Source organism: Panthera pardus, unplaced genomic scaffold (genome assembly GCF_024362965.1).
Source record: "Panthera pardus isolate Hobbes unplaced genomic scaffold, ASM2436296v1 HiC_scaffold_13, whole genome shotgun sequence".
Classification (NCBI taxonomy): domain Eukaryota; kingdom Metazoa; phylum Chordata; class Mammalia; order Carnivora; family Felidae; genus Panthera; species Panthera pardus.
In genome coordinates this window covers 137,221,279-137,241,283 of record NW_026526688.1, presented here as the reverse complement: position 1 = coordinate 137,241,283, position 20,005 = coordinate 137,221,279, and the positions used below count along the sequence as shown (strand labels likewise).

Below are 20,005 nucleotides of genomic sequence, written 5' to 3'. Positions count from 1 at the left end.
ATAAGAAAAAATGTTTTGAGTACACGTGAGATATGAAGTCAGAATTAACTTCATAAAGGTTGAGAAAGAGGAAGATGGCGGCAGAGTAGGAACACCCTAGGCTCACCTCGTCCCACAAATACAACTGGATAACTATCCAATCATCCTAAATACTCCAATTTGATGGAAGAATTAGAATTTAAAAATTAAAATATTTACCTTTAAATTTTTCTATGTTCTAACTTTTCTACAATAAAAATATGAAAAGTACTTTTCATTAAAAAATTATATACATAAAGTACAAAAAATAAAAATAACAACGCCAAACTATCAATAATAACTATTTCTGGTTCAAGGAACTATGAGTGTTTTGTTTTAGTTTTTTAACTGTTTTCTGCATATCAATTATCTATTCTAAGAATGTATCGCTTTTATACTCAGAACAGTGTTATAGTTTATTTTTAAAACAACATACCCTGGTAATTTTGCTTTGGGATTTTGCAAAGTATTTTTTCTGGGTTCGAGCCAAGAGTTCTTGTCCACCTGCTATGGCCAATATAATGGCATCAGCCATGCGGTTATCATGTAAACAAAGGTCAACAGCACTCTCAAAGTTACCCGTCAGCAAAGCCTGAGTAATTAAACCATCAATATCTGCAATAAGGAAATACACCCAAGTTAATAAAAGGTTTTGTTAAAAGAAAAAATCTTATACATATCAACTTTTACATGCACACACAAAGGAGAAAACAATGCTAATTTCTGAATATTACTAGTGGATCAATTTCTATGGAAATATATTGAGATGCATGTAAGTAAAATCAGGTAAAATAACACATTTTCAGATTGCTTAAACTGGAATAATAGAGATCATTACACAGTTTTTATTACATTGATGTCAGAACATCTATCTCCAAGAGACTGATTACATATACTAATTTTTTTTTTTAACTTTTATTTATTTTTGAGACAGAGGGAGACAGAGCATGAACGGGGGAGAGTCAGAGAGAGAGGGAGACACAGAATCTGAAACAGGCTCCAGGCTCTCCAGCACAGAGCTCAACGTGGGGCTCGAACTCACGGACCACAAGATCATGACTTGAGCCTAAGTCAGATTCTTAACCGATGGAGCCACCCAGGTGCCCCCTGATTACATATACTAAATAACTGGGTTCTTCTTTTCAACCCTCCACCACTTGTCACAAAACATTTGTAACTTAAATTTAGGGACTATTTGTTTTCAAATAGGTAAAAATAAAAATGAAATAAGTACTTACCACCACTGATGGAGATGTTAAATGTTCTTCCTGCTGGTGGCAGAAATTCAGATTCTTGTTTTCCTTCTTTGATGCACTAAAAGATGGAAAGGGCAGCAATTTAGCCACAGTGAAACTGTGGAGAAATTTACTGGCAAAACAAAATTTATATATTTACTATATATATATATAATTCACCTACTGACTAGATGACATGAGCAGTTATTCCAGAAAAGTTCTCAGATCTAAGACTTTCCTAAGTATTAACTCCCATTATACAATCATAAATAAAATCCAAAGTCATCAGGAATAATGTTAAACAAACTATAAGTGTACATATCCATTACTGGTAGCTCAGAAATTATTGAAGAATGTTTGTTTTTACTTCAAATAAGAGGAGTTTGAAACAAGCAAAATACACGTGTTTTTAATTTTACCATATTTAGACTGTTAAAACAACTCTGCTTCTACACATCTAAAATTTTCTATGTCTAAAAACTTCTGTCCATTAGGTTTACTTATAAGGTATTTTTGTTTTAATTGAATCAGTTATGAAAGAAAAATCACTTGGTGCCCTTATACAAATGCTATATAAAAGACTGTATGAATATACTCAAATTCAATTATAGACTTTGTATTCTCTTAAATTAGTCATACCTGCCATAGCAGGTTGGTCTGGTAAAAAGATACACACAGTTCTGTTATAAATTTCTGAAACTACTTATCAGTATATTTTCTTTCTTTAGAAGAAAAGAAACATAATGAAGGCATATTGCTGGCAAATAGTTTAAATGCTTTCTCTTCTATGCATAAAAAGTCACAAGAAGACAAAAATAAAATATATTAAAGAAATCATAGAGAAAAATTTAAAGAAAAAGATAGCTGTCTTGCAGGAGATAAGATAGCTATCTTCTGTGTGTGTTACCTATACATCTGAATGTAAACACCTAGTATTCAAAGTTAGGGGCATTTTTGGATTGGGGAATTTTAGTGCAGAGCACAGCACAGCATCATCAATGCTTAATTAGTTAATACTATTACAGAAAAATAGCTAAAACCTTAACTCTTTCCCTAATTACAGGGAAGCATTTTAGAACTTTAAAACAAAAACATTCTAGAGCTTAAATTATTCCTATTAAGAAATAAATCAGATACTGATCTGATTATATTCACTAACTTACAAAAAAACCCTTTTTTTAACTCACAATTTTTCAAATTTGCCTTCTAAGAAAACAATAAAATCTATTTATTGACTTCTGAAATGTAAATAATGGTGAAAAAAGCAGCTGATTACATATTGAGTATTTTCAATGTGTAAACTACTATGTCTGGTAAACAAATAGCATCATCAAGGTAAAGGAGATGGTCCTATCTCCTTAAACTTTTTTTTGAATACTCCAAAAGTACACATTGGTGACTATCGTTTTGTTATGTGCATATTATTCTGATCTATTCATTCATAAGTGTATTTCCAAATGGCCTTCTATTTGATAATACTTAGTTAGTCTAGTTGTACATAAATGAAAGTACATTTCTTCAAGGTATCCTACAATTCTGTATAGGTATTCCCAAAATTGGTTCAAAGTTTTACTAAGATTTTACACATATTCTTTATTTTCAGATTAAATAAATGTCAGAAGATCTACTTCTAAGGAAAGTTGTTTTTTTTAACAATTTTCTTGTAAAAGTCTAAATTTACTGATGAATTACTCTTGTAACTTAGCAAAGGATTGTAAGAGACATTCCAGTCAAGGTATCTCTATACCACAAAGAACAATGAAAAAGTCAAAGATGAGATGAGAAACAAGAACGTGTTGATTAATTAATTGTCCAAGATGAAATATAATTAGAAAGCAAGAAAAGTACAGAATTATTTAATAGTGGTTAAAAAAAAACCCAGAAAAACAAAGGAAAAAAATTAATGATACAACTCTGTGTTCAAGGACTCTTTTTAACTGGTTATAAAAATTGTCAACTACAACTCATGACACGTTTATCATGTCAATCAAAAAATCATGACAGTTCAAATTAGTGAAAATTTCTATACCTGGATTCAAAGTTCAAGACTAATCTAGAAGCCTTTGTTTCTCACTGATCGTAGGTCCTAAATATTAATGTGTCAAGAAAAAACATAAACTTTATATGCAATGCATTGTGGATTTCTGAGCAACATCTCTTTTCATTGTGACATGCTGATATCCATCTGACCGAATTAAGTCAATCTCATGTCAACTGTTAATTTTAAGACATATAATCCAGAAGCTAGGTCAGAGGACTAAAGATTTCACTGATGACAGTTCTGTCAAACTAGTAAATAGACTCCTAGCCCAAAAATCTCTAAGAAAACAACATCTCCCAATTTCATTCTGACAAGTAGTCAAGCAAATTTCCCATATTTCAATGTGAGATAAACAAATATAACATACTTTACCAATGTAATTAAAAAGGAAAAAAATAAGTACCTCTCCCAAGAGCTGCTCTTCAGCAGCAGGGCTCTCCTCCCCATCACTCTGTGCTACTTGGTCAGAATCTTTAAGAGCCTTTGGTACACAAAACAATTACAGAGGAAGTTGAAGGACGTAGCATTAAAAGAATATTAGTGAACAAGCAAGACAAAAGACCAAACCAACAAAATTCAGAGCTAGTTTAATCATAAGAAGCAACACTAAGTAAATTTATTTAAGAAACACTAATAGAGGAAAAGCAAAGAGCCATGACTGCTAAGACTTTCCTTTCTCCCTCTCCCCCCAGCCCCCATCAAATGTCCCTTGGGAACAGAGATCTTAACCTTAAGTATCTGAGCAGCCACTGATATTGTTTGCCCTCTTTCGCAAAATTCAAATATTGTCAAGAGAAAGGAATGCTCTACCAGCTAAACTTATACTATTTTAAAATGATAGTTATTCACTTATTAAAATATCTACAATCAGCGTGTATTTTTACACTGTAAAGCAATAAAAAAGACACATGTCTTAAATTACATTTCCTTCTTTGTTATGACCTAAACCAAATTTTTGGAAGGTAGCTATTTTTAAAGGCCTTCTTACCACATCGGGTTCATCCACTTTGTTCAAGGCCAAAGCAATCTGAAATAAAAACAACAACTCACCTACTACATGGAATTCTATTTCAGTGCATGTAACAAATGCTCACCTCTTTCTCCATTTTCATTGGCAAAATCCACAAAAATTCAGATCAAGGATGGTGTGTTTAAAAGAATAAAATCTGCTATTCGATCACAAACCTAACCTCAAAACGAGCATGTTTTCTTTTACTTTGTTTTAAATAACTATAATCAATTAAAAAAAATTTCTTCAGGCACTCACTATGGAAAGAACTGCTATTACAAGTATTTTGACAAACAGGTTCTATTTCTTCATTTTTGCTATCGGGCATTCAGCAAAACTTTTTTTTTTTTTTTAATGTTTATTTATTTTTGACAGAGAGAGAGAGAGAGAGAGAGAGACAGAGCATGAGCGGGGGAGGGGCAGAGAGAGAGGGAGACACAGAATCTGAAGCAGGCTCCAGGCTCTGAGCTGTCAGCACACAGCCCCAAGTGGGGCTCGAACCCATAGACCGTGAGATCATGACCTGAGCCAAAGTCGGACACTCAACCGACTAAGCCACCCAGACGTCCCCAAAACTTTCATATTAATCTCTTACAAACCTACAAGTTATAGCACCAAGAAGTTCAGACTAATAATAAAATTAAATATAAAAAATATCTAAAGGATTGAGCAAAGACACACAGCCAATAAGCGGCAGAGCTGTGATGTGACATCGAAGGGTCACGAATCTTCATGGTGCTCAGCATCGCTCAGAGTGCATAGTATCTAAGCTGTACCATATATGCAACAACTCTGCAGTGCCATAGAAAACTTTAGACACTCTGAAAGAACAACAAAGGGCTAATACAAATTACACAAAGAATCTAAAATATTTCCTTCAAGGTGTTCAAAGTCAGAGTGTTTTTCATGCTGTTCATGTCAATATTGTGGAATGAATAATAATTAAGCCCCTCTTTGAGAAGAAGACTGAAAAACTGGAATAGGACTTTCTTTTTATTTATTTTATTTTTATTTATTTTTTTAATGTTTTATTTTTAAGAGAGAGAGAGGGAGGGAGGGAGAGAGAGAGAGAGAGAGGGGGAGAGAGAGGATCCAAAGCAGCTTTGCACTGTCAGCACAGGGCCCGATGCGGGGCTCAAACTCATGAACTCACGAGATCATGACCTGAGCTGAAGTCAGACGATTAATTGACTGAGCCACCCAGGTGCCCCAGGACTTTCTCTTTTTAAAAGGGAATCTTTTTATTAAGCAATTATTATTAAGCTGAATATTAAGCTAATCAATCAGACTTTTGTTTATTCAGGTTCAGTACAATAAATTGCCCTTGTTCCAAAATATTTACTACTTACTTGTCAGCTGGACCAACTCAATACAGAGTTTGGGAACGTGGGCTAAGGCATAAACAGTGAGGGTAGAAAACTGTGGTAACTTCAAACAGTACTCTATTCTTTATTACTTAAGCTGTAGTGAACATGGGGTGATCTCTAACAGTTTCCCCTTTTTCTTTTCCTCCAAGGCCACTGGTTACATACCCTCTTAAAATCTAAGTGTTACTTCCAGTGTTTGAAGTTCAGAGCCTCTTATCTTCCAAGGCCCAATTCTACCCGATACAACACAGCTCATTAAGTTTGAATTATAGATGGTTCTGGCAGCTTTTAAATCCAGGTACAAGGTAAGGTTACATATTTAATAATATGTATTTAGAACTTTGGCAACCAAACACAAATTCTTATTAAATATATATTGAATGATTTGAGGTTATCTGTGTAGAAGTTTATAAAACAGAACACCTATGCTACATAAATATTTACTTTTATAAGCACAGCCTTTTAACCTTTCCCAGAAATTTACCTTCTTTCCTAGGTCTTCTTTTCTGTATCCTAGAAGTTCCAGGTATTTTCCCCGAGAATCATCCTCAAAGTTTACCTTTAAAAAGACATAGTCTTGAAATAAAGACCTGCATTTAAATTTTCAATTAACTGATCAAATTCCAAGTAGAATTATTAAAAATCATCAAAAATAAAGTCTACTGTATCAAGGAAAGTTTTCTATATCTACTATATAGAAGACTACTGAAAGAATCTCCAAAATATTTTTTAAATATCAAGTATACCAGTAATTAATTATCCTTGTTGAATAAAGCTTACTTTTATTTTTTAAGTAAACCCTATGCCTACCGTGGGGCTTGAACTCATGACCCCAAGATCAAGAGTTAAATGCTCTGCTGACAGAACCAGCCAGGCACTCCAAAGTTTAAACTATAATTTTTGTTAAGTACAAACTAAGTCACGTCCAATGGTTATATGCATGCAGAACCCAACACTATGGGGAACACTCAATGTCCTAAAACTCTCTCCCCAAATTCATAATTACAAGATATGAAATTCTATAATTTTAGAAGTTAACCTTGTTATATTCAAGATCTCTTTGGAAAATTCGGTATTAAGAAACAGACATTCCACTGGAGGCAAAATGACCAACTAAAAACTCTATTTTCTATTGTCTTAAATGCAATGCAGTAAAAGGAATGAGAAATGCCTCCAACCTCTCTCCCCTGTAGCTTTTCCCTCTTTTCCCATTTTCCTTAACTGGATCTACTATAGAAATTATTCTATGTTTCTATTATACTAAACTCTATGTTATTAATTTTAAAATAGATCTGCTGAACATTATGTCTCTCTCACTTAAATATAACTAGTATGTCATTTTTTACTTATTAAAAGAAGTACTTCATATTAGGCTTTTCAAAGCAGAGAAGGAAGAACTCTTGACATAAAAATATGGTTGTGTGCTCTTCATGTTTCGTTAATTTCATCAAGAAGCTCCTGAAATCACAATCTTGCAATAATTTCTTTATTAAGACATATTTCGAATATAATGGGAATAGTTAAATTTGCAGATAATGAAATAGTTTTAATGCCAACTTTACCTTCAAAAAGGACCATACGTTTTTTTCAAACTCAGTCTGAGAAGCATCAATTTTTTTCTGACAATAACTGACAAATCCTTGTGACTGCACAACCTGCTGAAGTTGGTCCGATCGGCTGAGGAATTCCTTTTCTGTTACAACCTGACTAATGAACACAGGGCGTGGCTGCTGCTGCTGCTCAGCTCCCTGCTGAGACTGCATTCTGACATTCTCAAAGGTAACCAGTTTGCCTCCAAACTAGAAAAGAACAAATGAACAAAGTCACTCTCAACCACAAGGATAAGGCCAAAACTTGCACTTACTGTAAAACCTGCTAACGGAAAGAACTATGGTCTTAAAATCTATCACTCTGGATAAAGTTAGCTGATACAGTATCCCATACTCCACTGTCTGAACTTGATCTTCAATTACTATTCTTATTACCTACTACCTTCTAGATAAAATGTACTATTTACTGTGCCCCATAATTTCTCACCTACTTGTTTACACCAACTTCTACATACTCAATGTTACTTCTCTTCAAGGCCTGGGCAAATGTCACCTCTCCCACCTCAGATGTCCTCAGTATATCATAGATCTCTTTTTTTCTCTTCTTCCAAAAATGTGGAAGCTTCACGAATCTGTGTGTCATCCTTGCACAGGGGCCATGCTAATCTTCTCTGCATCGTTCCAATTTTATCGTATGTGCTGCCTAAGCGAGCACTATAGACCTCTTTTGACTCAACTATTAGCTATATGTATTTGCCTCACCTTCTGTCCTAGGCTCTAAGTTTTAAAGGGTGGCAGAATATGCCCCTCCAAAATATGCCATTTGGCATAAGGATTATTTGGAGCTAAAGACTACTTGAAAGACAGCAAGAAAGAAAGGCACCCTGACCTGCCTTTTTTTTTTTTTTTTTTTTTAATATTTATTTATTTTGAGAGAGAGAAAAAGAATGAGCTGGGGAGGGACAGAGAGAGAGAAAGAGAGAGAGAGAGAGAGAGAGAGAGACAAAGACAGAGACAGAGATGGAGGGAGGGGGGAGAGAGAGAGGGACAGAGAGAGGGAGAGGGAGAGGGAGAGGGAGAGGGAGAGGGAGAGGGAGAGGGAGAGGGAGAGGGAGAGGGAGGGAGGGAGAGAGGGAGAGAGGGGGAGAGAGAGGGAGAGAGAGAGAGAGAGAGAGAGAGAGAGAGAGAGAGAGAGAGGGAGAGAGGAGCCCAAGCAGATTCTACACTGTCAGCGTGGACCCTGACTCGGGGGTTGGAACTCACAAACCACAAGATAATGACTTGAGCTGATATCAAGAGTTGGACGCTTAACTGGCTGAGCCATCCAGGTGCCTCTGACCTCCTCTTTTCTTCCTAAAAGCAGGAGATGAAACTCCCATGTGAGAGTTGCCCTGTCTATTCCAGGGGGAAAGAAACATTCTTATCACCAGAGGTGGGAGTCAGGCTGAGAGAAATATATACAAAAAGACTTGTTAAATGATAATTATCTCCCTTTAGTCTCTTTAAATATTTTAGGTACAACTGCCATTTTTTGTTCAACCTAGTATATAAGCACTTAGGTTTTGCCATTTGTTTGCATCTTCATTTCCCAATGAGGGCCCAGGTATACATAAAAATTTGTATGCTTTTCTCCTGTTAATTTGTCTTGTCAATTTAATTCTCAGGCCCAGGTGAAAATCCTAGGAGGGTAGATGCAAAGTTATGCCTCTCCTATACTTCCAAGGAAGGTTCTGTGGTTCTCTATCTACTCAGTCTTGTATCTCCTACAGTACCTACAATACCTTGTACATAGCAAATATACAGTTAATATCTGATTTATTTATACAAATAAATATAGGTAAGGAAGGAAGCACAGAACCAAACTTCATCCTTCATACTCAGTAATTTTTGTATAAGGATTATGGTTTTTACATAAACTTATTTTTTTTAATGTTTATATATTTTTGAGAGAGAGAGACAGAGTGAGAGTGGGGTAGAGGCAGAGAGATAATAGGGGGACACCGAATCCGAAGCAAGCTCCAGGCTCTGAGCTGTCAGCACAGAGCCTGATGCAGGGCTCAAACTCGTGAATCACAAGGTCATGACCTGAGCTGAAGTCGGGCCCTTAACTGACTGAGCCACCCATGGTGCCCCCATAAGCTTATCTTTTTAAATGTTTACTATGTGCAAAGTTTTTGTTATGTCACGCACTCTAGGAAATACCAAGAAAACATAAACCACTATCTTTATGGAATTTAACATGAAAATACAACTGAAACAATAGGCACTTGTAGGTTCTAAATGTGGTGCAGGTAATACCACACAGGATATGGAACTTTACAGAAAGGCAAAACTGCTAGGTTTCCCCAAATTTTGGGGAGTTGGTGAAACTGCACCCTCCAGAACCAAGACCTAAACTGGGTTTCACAAGAGGATTTACCCATTTACTTGGTTCTATGTAACAATATAATGTCACTTAATTGCAATAATGGTAAGTGCTGCCTGTTAGTCATCATTTTTTCAAATCAACCAAAACAAATATGGATATTGAACACAATAAAAATATTTTTAAAGTCTTAACAATATAAAAATACTGCAATTTACCAAAATTGGTAGAAATTAGAAATTGGAAAAACTGGAAGGAAGCATAAATGTACGAATTTAATACTGCACAGAAGAGTTTTAATTAATACCATTTGAAGTTGATATATCAAGACATGGACATTTAGGTATATTATTTACATTTATAAAGATAATCACAAAAATAACCCTAACTTCTAAAACTTCAATGGCAACCTAAAGATATTTGAGGGGGACACTGAATTCTACCCCTCATGTCCACAGAGAGGGCATTTTTCTTGCATTCTGTAAGAGGAACTAGCAGAGGAAGAACACTTCCAGCCTCTTCTGTCCTTCGCACTCTCCTGGAAGAGAACTGACTGATGTTCTTCAGGAAAGAAATGCAACATGCTCACATCAGCTCTTCAGGGCTTCTTTTTGTACCTTTCTTCATAAAGCAATAGTCCATATAGATAAGCTGCCAGCACCTTTAAAGAAAAGCCCTCCAGTACTTGGACTTGCCTGTAACTAGGTTAGTAAGGCTGCCTAATGCACGGGTGAAGCTAAAAAAAAAAAAGTCATCAAATCAGAAACTGGAAATATAGAAGCAAACAAAACATCCCAGCTCTTGCAGTCTATGTTCTAGTTTGTTAAAAGGTACATTATGGTTGAACACATCTAAACTATAGCCTCCAATCAAGCTTATGGCAGCACTAAAGCTGATATTTTGATTCTCCATCTCTCTTATTTGGTTTTAAACTCATATGGGGAAGAAAAGAGTGTTATTTATTGTCTTTATAATACTCCAATGCTAGTAAGTAGAGGAGGGTGAATGGGGAGGAGGAAGACGTTCACTTCTCATTCCAAAGATAAATATATAGTGAACGCTTTCTATTTGTCAGGCACCATTCTAGGCACTAAAAACATACCTGGGAACTAGACAGTCTGTCCTCAAAGAGCTTATATTTGGGGGATCTTTTCTGAACAGGTGGTTTTCTTTTAAACCTTGTACATATACAATTTTAAAATAATAAATTATTAATTACTTAGGGAAGGAAGGAACTAACTAGATGAATGGTTAGGATTCAGTAAAGAAAGTGGAAAGTCATAAAGGAAAAAATTCAAAGGCAGGAGTACAGATGGTAGAGAAAACTAAACAGGAATGATGACACTAATTAAATCCAAAGAATGGATTTATGAGTGACATAATCAAAGGTCTATTTTAGGAAGATTAATCTAGAGTATGTAGTATAGATTGGAGGGGGAATAGATAAGCAATAGACATGCAATCATATAACAGCTCAGTGTGAAAAGATGAAAAATTAGGCAGAGTAACCACAATGTAAAAAGAAGAATTAAATCCAAGAGATTTATCAAGAGAGCAATATCTGGACCTAAGGAATGAATACAAGAGGTCAAAGGAAAAGTTCCAAGCCTGATTAATAGAAGAATGATATCAAGAACTCAGTAGTAGCTGCGGAGATAATTCATTCAGTTTTGGTAAAAATGAATATACAGAATTCTATGTTGTGTACAAATTCTGTTACAATGATGGGAAGTTGAATAATATGTTTATTTTTTTAAGTAATCTCTACCTGCAGTGTGGGACTTGAACTCATGACCCCAAGATCAAGAGTCTCATATTCTACCGACTGAGCCAGCCAGCCACCTCAAATAATGTAAGTTTACTATCTTAGTTTTAGGCATTATCACCAACAGACTCACTCTCATCATTATGCACAGGAGGCATCAGATTAGATTGACAGTAGAATAGCTAAAATCTTTATATCTGTAAGATTAGACAAGTTCTTTAATTTCTCTGTGCTTCTCTTTATCTACAAAACAGAGGTAATAGTAATAGCTATTTTATAAGCAGTTCTCAGTGGCTCAGAATTAAATGTTACTATATGCAAAATGCTTAGAACAATGTCTGGCACACAGTACATAAATATACTTTAGCTATTAAAAAAATACACTTCAGCTATTAATATTACTACTAATGAAATTTTATTTTACCTGTAGGTTGTATAAAGAAAGTAACCCAACACTGGACAAATGGTCTGTTCTATACAAGACTTAAAAGCAGTAGTGAAATAAGAATATTTAGGAAAGGACTTTATTTCTTCTTTCTGATCTACCAGAGTTGTCTAAGCTGAAGTTTTTCTAAGCTGAAGTCATTAATTTGACAATGATATAGATGTAATACCAAAAGCACAGGCAACAAAAGCAAAAATAGACAAATGAGGCTTCTGTTCAGAAAGTAAACCATCAACAGAGTAAAAAAAAGCTACCTACAGAATGGGAGAAAATACTTACAAATCATTTATCTGTTAACATTCAGAGTTAACATTTAGAATCCATAAAGAACTCCTACAACTCAGTGACAAAAAAAACCCAAAAACAACCTGATTAAAAAATGAGCAAAGGACTTGAACAGACATTTCTCCAAAGATGACATACAGATGGCCAACAGATACATGAAAAGATGCTCCACATCACTAATCATTAGGAAAATGCAAATCAAACCACAATGAGATTATCATCTCCCACCCATTGACTGTTATCTAAAAAAATTAAAAAACAGCATGTTAGTGAGGATGTGGAAATATTAGAACCCATGTGCACTGTTGATGGAAATGTAAAATGGTACAGCCACTATGGGAAACAGTAGGGAGGCTCCTTAAAAAATTAAAAATAGAATTACCATAAGATCCAGCAATCCTACTTCTGGGTATATATCCAAAAGAATTGAAAATAGGATCTCAAAGACATATTTGCACACGAATGTTCACTGCAGCATTATTCATAATAGCAAGAGGTGGAAGCAAACTAAATGTCCACAGATAAATTAATGGATAAAGAAAATGTGGACTATTTCTCAGCCTTTTAAAAGTAGGAAATCTTGTCAGACACTGCAACACCTTGAGGACCTTATGCTATGTGAAACAAATCAATCACAAAAAGACAAATATTGCATGATTCCATTTATATGAGGTATTGATAGTTGTCAAACTCAGAGAAAGAGAAAGTAGAATTTGATTACCAGGGCCTAGGGAAGGGGAAAATGAGCAGTTGTTGTTCAATAGTAAAAGAGTTTAAGTTTTACAAGATAAAAAAGTTCTGATGATCTGTTGTACAACAAACGTATTTAGTTAACATACTGTAATTTACACTTAAACATGGTTACGATGGTAAATTTCGTTACATATTTTTACCATAAAAAAAAGAAAAGAAATTGGCAATTAAAAAAAAGTTGGAAGGAATAAAGAGAAGGAAAGAGGACACACAGATACACTTGCCTCCAAATTAAAAAAAAAAAAAAATGAAGAAGAGAAAATTATGAAGGAAGGAGAGAGAGAGAAGGAAGGCAAGTTTAATAAGGGGATGGACATGGGGCGCCTGGGTGGCTCAGTCGGTTAAGCGTCCGACTTCAGCTCAGGTCACGATCTCACGGTCCGTGAGTTCGAGCCCCGCGTCGGGCTCTGGGCTGACGGCCCAGAGCCTGGAGCCTGCTTCCGATTCTGTGTCTCCCTCTCTCTCTGCTCCTCCCCCGTTCATGCTCTGTCTCTCTCTGTCTCAAAAATAAATAAAACCTTAAAAAAATAAAAAATAAAAATAAGGGGATGGACAGTGTGATGGTTGTATTACGATGTAAATGTGCTTAATGCCATTGAACTGTATGTTTCTAAATGGCTAACATGGTAAATTTTATGTTATGTATATTTTACCACAATTTAAAATAAAAAACAAAGTAGGTCCTATTTTTCCTGAGAAACCATTTTGAATAACGAAAAATCTACAGACATATTTCACACTCAATCTTCTTCCATCTGAGTGATCCTATAAGAACCCTTTACTAAAAGAAGTCCTTTGTGCTTATGGACCATAAAAACAAATCCACCTACTGAAAAGGAAGCACCGACAGGCCTTCGGATCCACTTGGGTGGCTTCTTCAGAGGCAACACTATACTATGCTGAGCAGTTTGCTGAGGAATTTGTAATGGTGGAAGGGGCTGTCCTGTGCCAAAGGGATCAAGATTCCCAAAAGATGATGAGAGCTAAAAAAAAATAATGCAAGTATAATTTATATGAGATTACATTACATGTTTTCAAGTCATACTCAAGAAATATTTTTATCACAATTATCCAATTAATCCATAGCATTGATAGTAAAGTCATTTTCAAAATAATACCATGATAAGATGATATTTTTCAATTGTTACGATTTAAAATCTTAACGCTTTCTATTACCTTGTCAACTTGTTTCTGCCTTAAGCCATCTGCGCTCCCACCCATGATAGAGTAAACACTGATTCGCCCATCAAAGGAAGCAGCTGATAAGACAGCAGGATTTCTGGGACACCACTGAATATCAAAGCACCACTGTGTGTTGGTGGGAAGTTCATATAACACCTAAGCAACAACAACAAAAAGTCAGAAAACAGTATAGCCACTTTACAGCCAAAACACCTGTATTAATATGATTAACAAGTGCAGCTTAATTAAATAATTCCTTTTAGAAAGAGTCTTGAGCCAGGAAAAAAAAATTATAAATACTTGTTTAAAATATTAGAAGCCCATTTTGATGATCTATTATGATAAAAATAATAATGCTTATTCAAAGTTTCAATCAAGTTTAGAAGAAGTGCGCATTAAAAACTAAGGTTTTCCTGTTTTTATTGAAATGGTAGTAGTGGGTGCATCTGAAAGACCAGAAAAATCTATTATAGTAAGCTTGTTAAACTCAAAGATAATGGTCTTCTGCTCTTTTGCTTGCCAAGATCCAAACAACCATATTTAAACTATTTGAAGACCACATTTAAAAAATAACCTCAAGAAGGAAGAATTCACTGAGAATTTGGCTTTTACTCAAGCAAAACCATGTATACAGCATTCTTATTACTGCAAAATAGAAACATATTTAGCATAAACAGTTTTCTTTAAAAGGAAACAATATGGAAAAACTATAAAAAATGGTTGATATAAAACATTTACAATGTAATAATTATTGCTAACTCAAAGTTAGTGTGATGCTAATTGATGCTTATAGGAACAAAAGTTTTATGGTTTTAAGAAGTAAGTCAAGGGGCGCCTGGGTGTCTAAGTCTTGGTTAAGCGTCCCACTTCGGCTCAGGTCATGATCTCACAGTTCGTGGGTTCCAGCCCCTCATCGGGCTCTGTGCTATCAGCTCGGAGCCTGGAGCCTGCTTCGGATTGTGTGTCTCCCTCTCTCTCTGCCCCTCCCCTGCTCACGCTCTCTCTCTGTCTCAAAAATAAATAAACATTAAAAAATTAAAAAAAAAAAAAAAAGTAAGTCAAATTATCTTAAATTTGACTCAGACATTTTGAATGTTTTACTTTATAAGAAAACAACTAAGTGAAAAGGCATTTAGCCTGCTCATCTTTTTTTTTTAATTTTTTTTAATGTTTATTTTTTTATTTTTGAGAGAGAGAGAGAGAGAATGAAAGGAGACACAGAATCCAAAGCAGGCTCCAGGCTCTAAGCTGTCAGGACAGAGACTGACATGGGGCTCAAACCCATGAACCATGAGATCATGACCTGAGCTGACGTCGGACAGTTAACCGCCTGAGCCACCCAGGCACCCCTAGCTTGCTTGTCTTTAAGGCTTAAGGTTGATAAGACTCATAGCTTCAAATGTGAATCACTGGTCTGTTCCTAATTTGCATCTGAATAAAAATCTACTAAAGTTTTTAGTTGCAGCATGTACTAAAAGTTTATTCCTTCAAATTCGAAGCACACACAACTAATCATATGCAAAAATTCATTTTATCAAATCATATAATTACGAATATTAGAGTAATTTCCATGATTCTGAACTCATTTGGGAAAGCACAGTATAAAATGCAAGATTTTATTATTTGGTCTACAAATCACATGAGGCAAAACTTACTATTTTAATTTTTTTCTCCTATGTCCCCTGACTTTTAAAAAAATTTTTGAGAGAGAAAGAGTGCATGCTTGCTAGCAGGAAAGAGCAGAGAGAGAGGGAGAGAGAAAAATCTCAAGCAGGCTCTGTGCTGCCAGTGCAGAGCCTGACGTGGGCTCAAATTCACAAACTGTGAGATCATGAACTGAGCTGAAATCAAGAATCAGATGCTTAACTGACTGAGACACCTGGGTGCCCCTATGTCCCCTAACTTTAATGTTTCTACATTCTTACAGATATCACTGCATCTGAAAATTTTAAACCACAAATCAAATAACAAAAGTGCTTGTTTCTATCTTAATATTATAGATTAAAACCTATTGAAGATATTCTTATATTTGCTAGCATTCCATCAGAGTAACCAGCAAAACACTTACAATAATCTATCATAATTATAGAAGGTAAAAGTTGAAAAGCTGTAAGTAATATCTATGGTCTTGATGGGTTAAATAGGTAACGGGGATTAAGGAGTGCACTTTGTGATGAGCACAGGGTGATGTATGAAAGTGTTGAATTACCATATTGTACATTTGAAACTAATATAACACTGTATGTTAGCTAACTGGAGTGAAAATAAAAACTTAAAAAAAAAAATCTATGATCTCTTCCCCAATACTGAAAAAGACGGAAGCCATTCATTCAACTAAGAAAAATAATTTTTAATAGTTAAGAGATTTTTTAGCCCATTAACTTAACCCAAAGCAATTAAAAGCAATTAAGTTATATTTATATGACATTTATATTTAATAAGGGGTAAAATTTCCTACATCTAAATTTCTATGGGTAGGACATATGACAGATATTATATTGTGATGTATTATATTCCTGCTGTATAGTTCAGAAGAGAGATTGAAAACATACATCTACTTGGGCTCCTGGGTGGCTCCAATTCTTGACATCGGCTCTGGTTGTGATCTCACAGTTGTGAGTTCAAACCCTGTGTCAGGCTCCATGCTGAGGATGGAGTCTGCTTGGGAATCTCTCTCTTTCCCTCTCTCTCTGCCACTCCCTTGTGCACGTTCTCTCTCTCTCAAAATAAACAAACATGAAAAAACAAAAAACAACCAAACCAACAAAAAAACCCATACATTTACTGATTTCCAAAAGTCAGGATCTTCAGAAATGGGAAAGCAGGAAAAAGACCCAAACTTTGAAGACACCGATTTCCAGAGATCACGTTAAATAAATCAAATGAAGTATTTCTGAGTGTAGGTAAACACAATTTATTGGAAATGGGGAGTGGGAGATGGTTACTAATTTCAAATATACTATTTCAGTGGCTGATTTTCTTAGAAGAAACAGCTGAGCTTAGATAATGTTCCTGATAAAATCTCTGCTAGATTAACATCTCACACATACCTCCATCTCTTGTCTTTAATTATAATAATACACTAAAGAATCCTTATGGAAAATTTCTTATTCATCTAGAGATAAAATTATACTGGCTGGAAGTCTGAGAAACATTTCCTCCCCATACCTCTCCTGTGTTTGGGTTGGAGCAGAGAATCTTAGCATCTTTTCCACAGCTCAGCAACAATTCAGGATCTGCCATGCTCCAAGCAATTGCCAAAATCCCCCTATAAAAAACACGAGATGAAGAAATTTTTAATCTTGAGAAAACCAAGTCTCCAAATGATTCCTGCTTAGGGTTTGGAGAAACATACTACTAATAGAAGTGTAATTTAATATAATCTTTCTGGAAAGCAATTTAGGAATGTGTATGTTCTTTGATCACTGAAAAGATATTCAATATCCTCTCATAATCAGGGAAATACGGTATAGGAAAAGAACTCAAATTGTTTAAGATTGGCTTTTGCTTCCAACATTATATTTTTAAAAAGTTAAAATTGGGGTGCCTGGGTGGCTCAGTCGGTTAAGAGTCCGACTCGGCGCGCCTGGGTGGCTCAGTCGGTTAAGCTTCCGACTTCAGCTCAGGTCATGATCTCACGGTCCGTGAGTTCGAGCCCCGCGTTGGGCTCTGTGCTGACCGCTCAGAGCCTGGAGCCTGTTTCGGATTCTGTGTCTCCCTCTCTCTCTGACCCTCCCCCATTCATGCTCTGTCTCTCTCTGTCTCAAAAATAAATAAACGTTAAAAAAAAATTAAAAAAAAAAAAAAAAGAGTCCGACTTCGGCTCCAGTCATGATCTCATGGTTCGTGAGTTTGGGCCCCACATTGGGCTCTGTGCTGACAGCTCAGAGCCTGAAGCCTGCTTCAGATTCTGTCTGTCTGTCTGTCTGTCTCTCTCTCTCTCTCTCTGACCTTCCCATGCTCATGCTCTCTCTTTGTCTCTCAAAAATAAATGTTAAAAAAAATTAAAAAGTTAAAATCTTTGTAAAAATTATAAGGACAGTAAGATGTACAGCCTTATATTCCTCACCCTGACTCACTGATTTGGCCACATTTACTTAATGTGTTTCTCTCTCTCTCTCTCTCTCTCTCTCTGGCCACATTTACTTAATGTGTTTCTCTCTCTCTCTCTCTCCATATATACACTGACCACTTGAGAGTTAATTGCAGATACTATGACATGTCACCCCTACACTTATCTCTGAGGATATAAACATTCTTCTGTGTAGCCATAATACAATTACATACTGAAAATATTTATTATTTATATGTAACATTTAAAAATACATAGTCTGGGGGCGCCTGGGTGGCTCAGTTGGTTAAGTGTCCGACTTCGGCTCAGGTCATCATCTCACGGTTCGTGGGTTTGAGCCCCACGTCAGGCTCTGTGCTGACAGTTCAGAGTCTGGAGCTTGCTTCAGATTCTGTGTTTCCCTCTCTCTCTGCCTCTCCCCCACTCATGCTCTGTCTACCCTTTCTCTCAAAAATAAACATCAAAAAAATTTTTTTAAATAAAAATATATAGTCTATATTCAAATTTCCACAATTGTATCAATAATATACTTTATAACAATCCTCCCATTAGAATCTAATCATGCATGTCAAGAATTTCAAGGCATGTCAAGAATGACTTTGAAAGAAATCTGTACATATTTAATATCACATTTTAAAGATCATTTAGGTTCTTACTAAGTATTAAAGACAAAAATATCACAGAATTATAGAGCTGGAAGGGACCTTAAAGATCCTATAATGTAACTCTTGCATATATTAGAAGGAGAAAATTGAGAAACTAGAGAGTTGATTTGCTCCTAGCACTCAGTATGGTTTTCTGTCTTGCTAAATTATGATCACTCCTAAAACTGGCAGTACAATAAAGTGTTAAGAGCATGGATTCTGGGATCAGAAAGTTTGGGTCGGAAGTAAGCATTTGACTAGTTATGTGACATAGGCCAAGTTTACCTTGCTGAGCCTCAATTTCCAATTTGTAAAATGGGTTAATAGGATCTATACCACAGGTTTGTTATGAGAATTAATCAAGCTAACATTCATAGTGTTTGTACATTTTACATGTTATATAAATGTTAGTTGTCCTCCCACCATAATGTAAGTTCCCCGAGGGCAGAGAATTTTGTCTGTTACATTACTGAATCTCAGTACAGTGCTTGGTACAGAGCACATGTTCAAGAAGTATGTGTTAAATGAATGAATAAAACCTTATCTAACAGAAAAATATTAAGACTTCTCAGAATCATCCTTTCTTTACTAAAAAGCTGATTGAAGCATAACATCTGAATAGGATTACATTTTTACTGCACTCTTCTCCTAAAGCTAAAGTAGAGGTCACAAACTTTAAGACTTCTCCCAGTGGGAGAAAAGGGATTTAAAGCTTTAGTATATATATCCCTAAATAGGAAAGAAAGCCCCAAAGTACTTAGAAAATATTAGAGCTAGCAAGCTAACTAGATTTTTATTTATTTTATTTATTTATTTGTTTGTTTCAGGGCCCCTGGGTGGCTCAGTTGGTTAGGCATCCAACTTCAGCTCAGGTCATGATCTCACAGTCTGTGGGTTCGAGCCCCACATCAGGCTCTGTGCTGACAGCTCAGAGCCTGGACGGTGCTTCGGATTCTGTGTCTCCCTCTCTCTCTGCCCCTCCCCCATTCATGCTCTGTCTCTCTCTGTCTCAAAAATAAATAAATGTTAAAAAAAAAATTTTTTTTTAAAAGTTAATATTATAAATCTTCTAGGAGAAGCCACAGGAGAAACGTTTTGTGTCACTGAGTTAGATAAAGTGTTTTTTGATAGGTCACAAAAAACACAAATATTTTTTAAACTTATAAATTGGACATAATCAAATTTAAACTTTTGCTTTTTGAAAGACCATGTTTAAGAAAACAAAAAGACTGGGGCGCCTGGGTGGCTCAGTCGGTTCAGTGTCCGACTTCAGC

General features: G+C 35.5%; 1 protein-coding gene and 1 non-coding gene across 34 annotated transcripts in view; both read right to left on the bottom strand.

The window, feature by feature from the left end:
* SEC31A (SEC31 homolog A, COPII coat complex component) overlaps window positions 1-20,005 on the bottom strand; it is a 71,201-nt gene that overhangs the window by 30,668 nt on the left and 20,528 nt on the right. For 15 of the 33 annotated variants that reach the window (XM_053901434.1, XM_053901448.1, XM_019465814.2 and 12 more), the window contains exons 8-16: window positions 17,184-17,283; window positions 14,010-14,171; window positions 13,664-13,816; window positions 7,233-7,469; window positions 6,155-6,229; window positions 4,283-4,321; window positions 3,698-3,775; window positions 1,257-1,332; window positions 455-633 (exon numbers count right to left, since the gene is read on the bottom strand). In XM_053901434.1, the coding sequence (XP_053757409.1) occupies window positions 455-633; window positions 1,257-1,332; window positions 3,698-3,775; window positions 4,283-4,321; window positions 6,155-6,229; window positions 7,233-7,469; window positions 13,664-13,816; window positions 14,010-14,171; window positions 17,184-17,283 (1,099 nt within the window). The remainder of the gene's footprint in view (window positions 1-454; window positions 634-1,256; window positions 1,333-3,697; window positions 3,776-4,282; window positions 4,322-6,154; window positions 6,230-7,232; window positions 7,470-13,663; window positions 13,817-14,009; window positions 14,172-17,183; window positions 17,284-20,005) is intronic. The other 18 variants (XM_053901450.1, XM_053901433.1, XM_053901438.1 and 15 more) reach the window with 3 other exon arrangements.
* LOC128776732 (U6 spliceosomal RNA) lies at window positions 7,829-7,935 on the bottom strand. Its single transcript, XR_008421910.1, has one exon. It is a non-coding gene; the product is annotated as a U6 spliceosomal RNA (small nuclear RNA).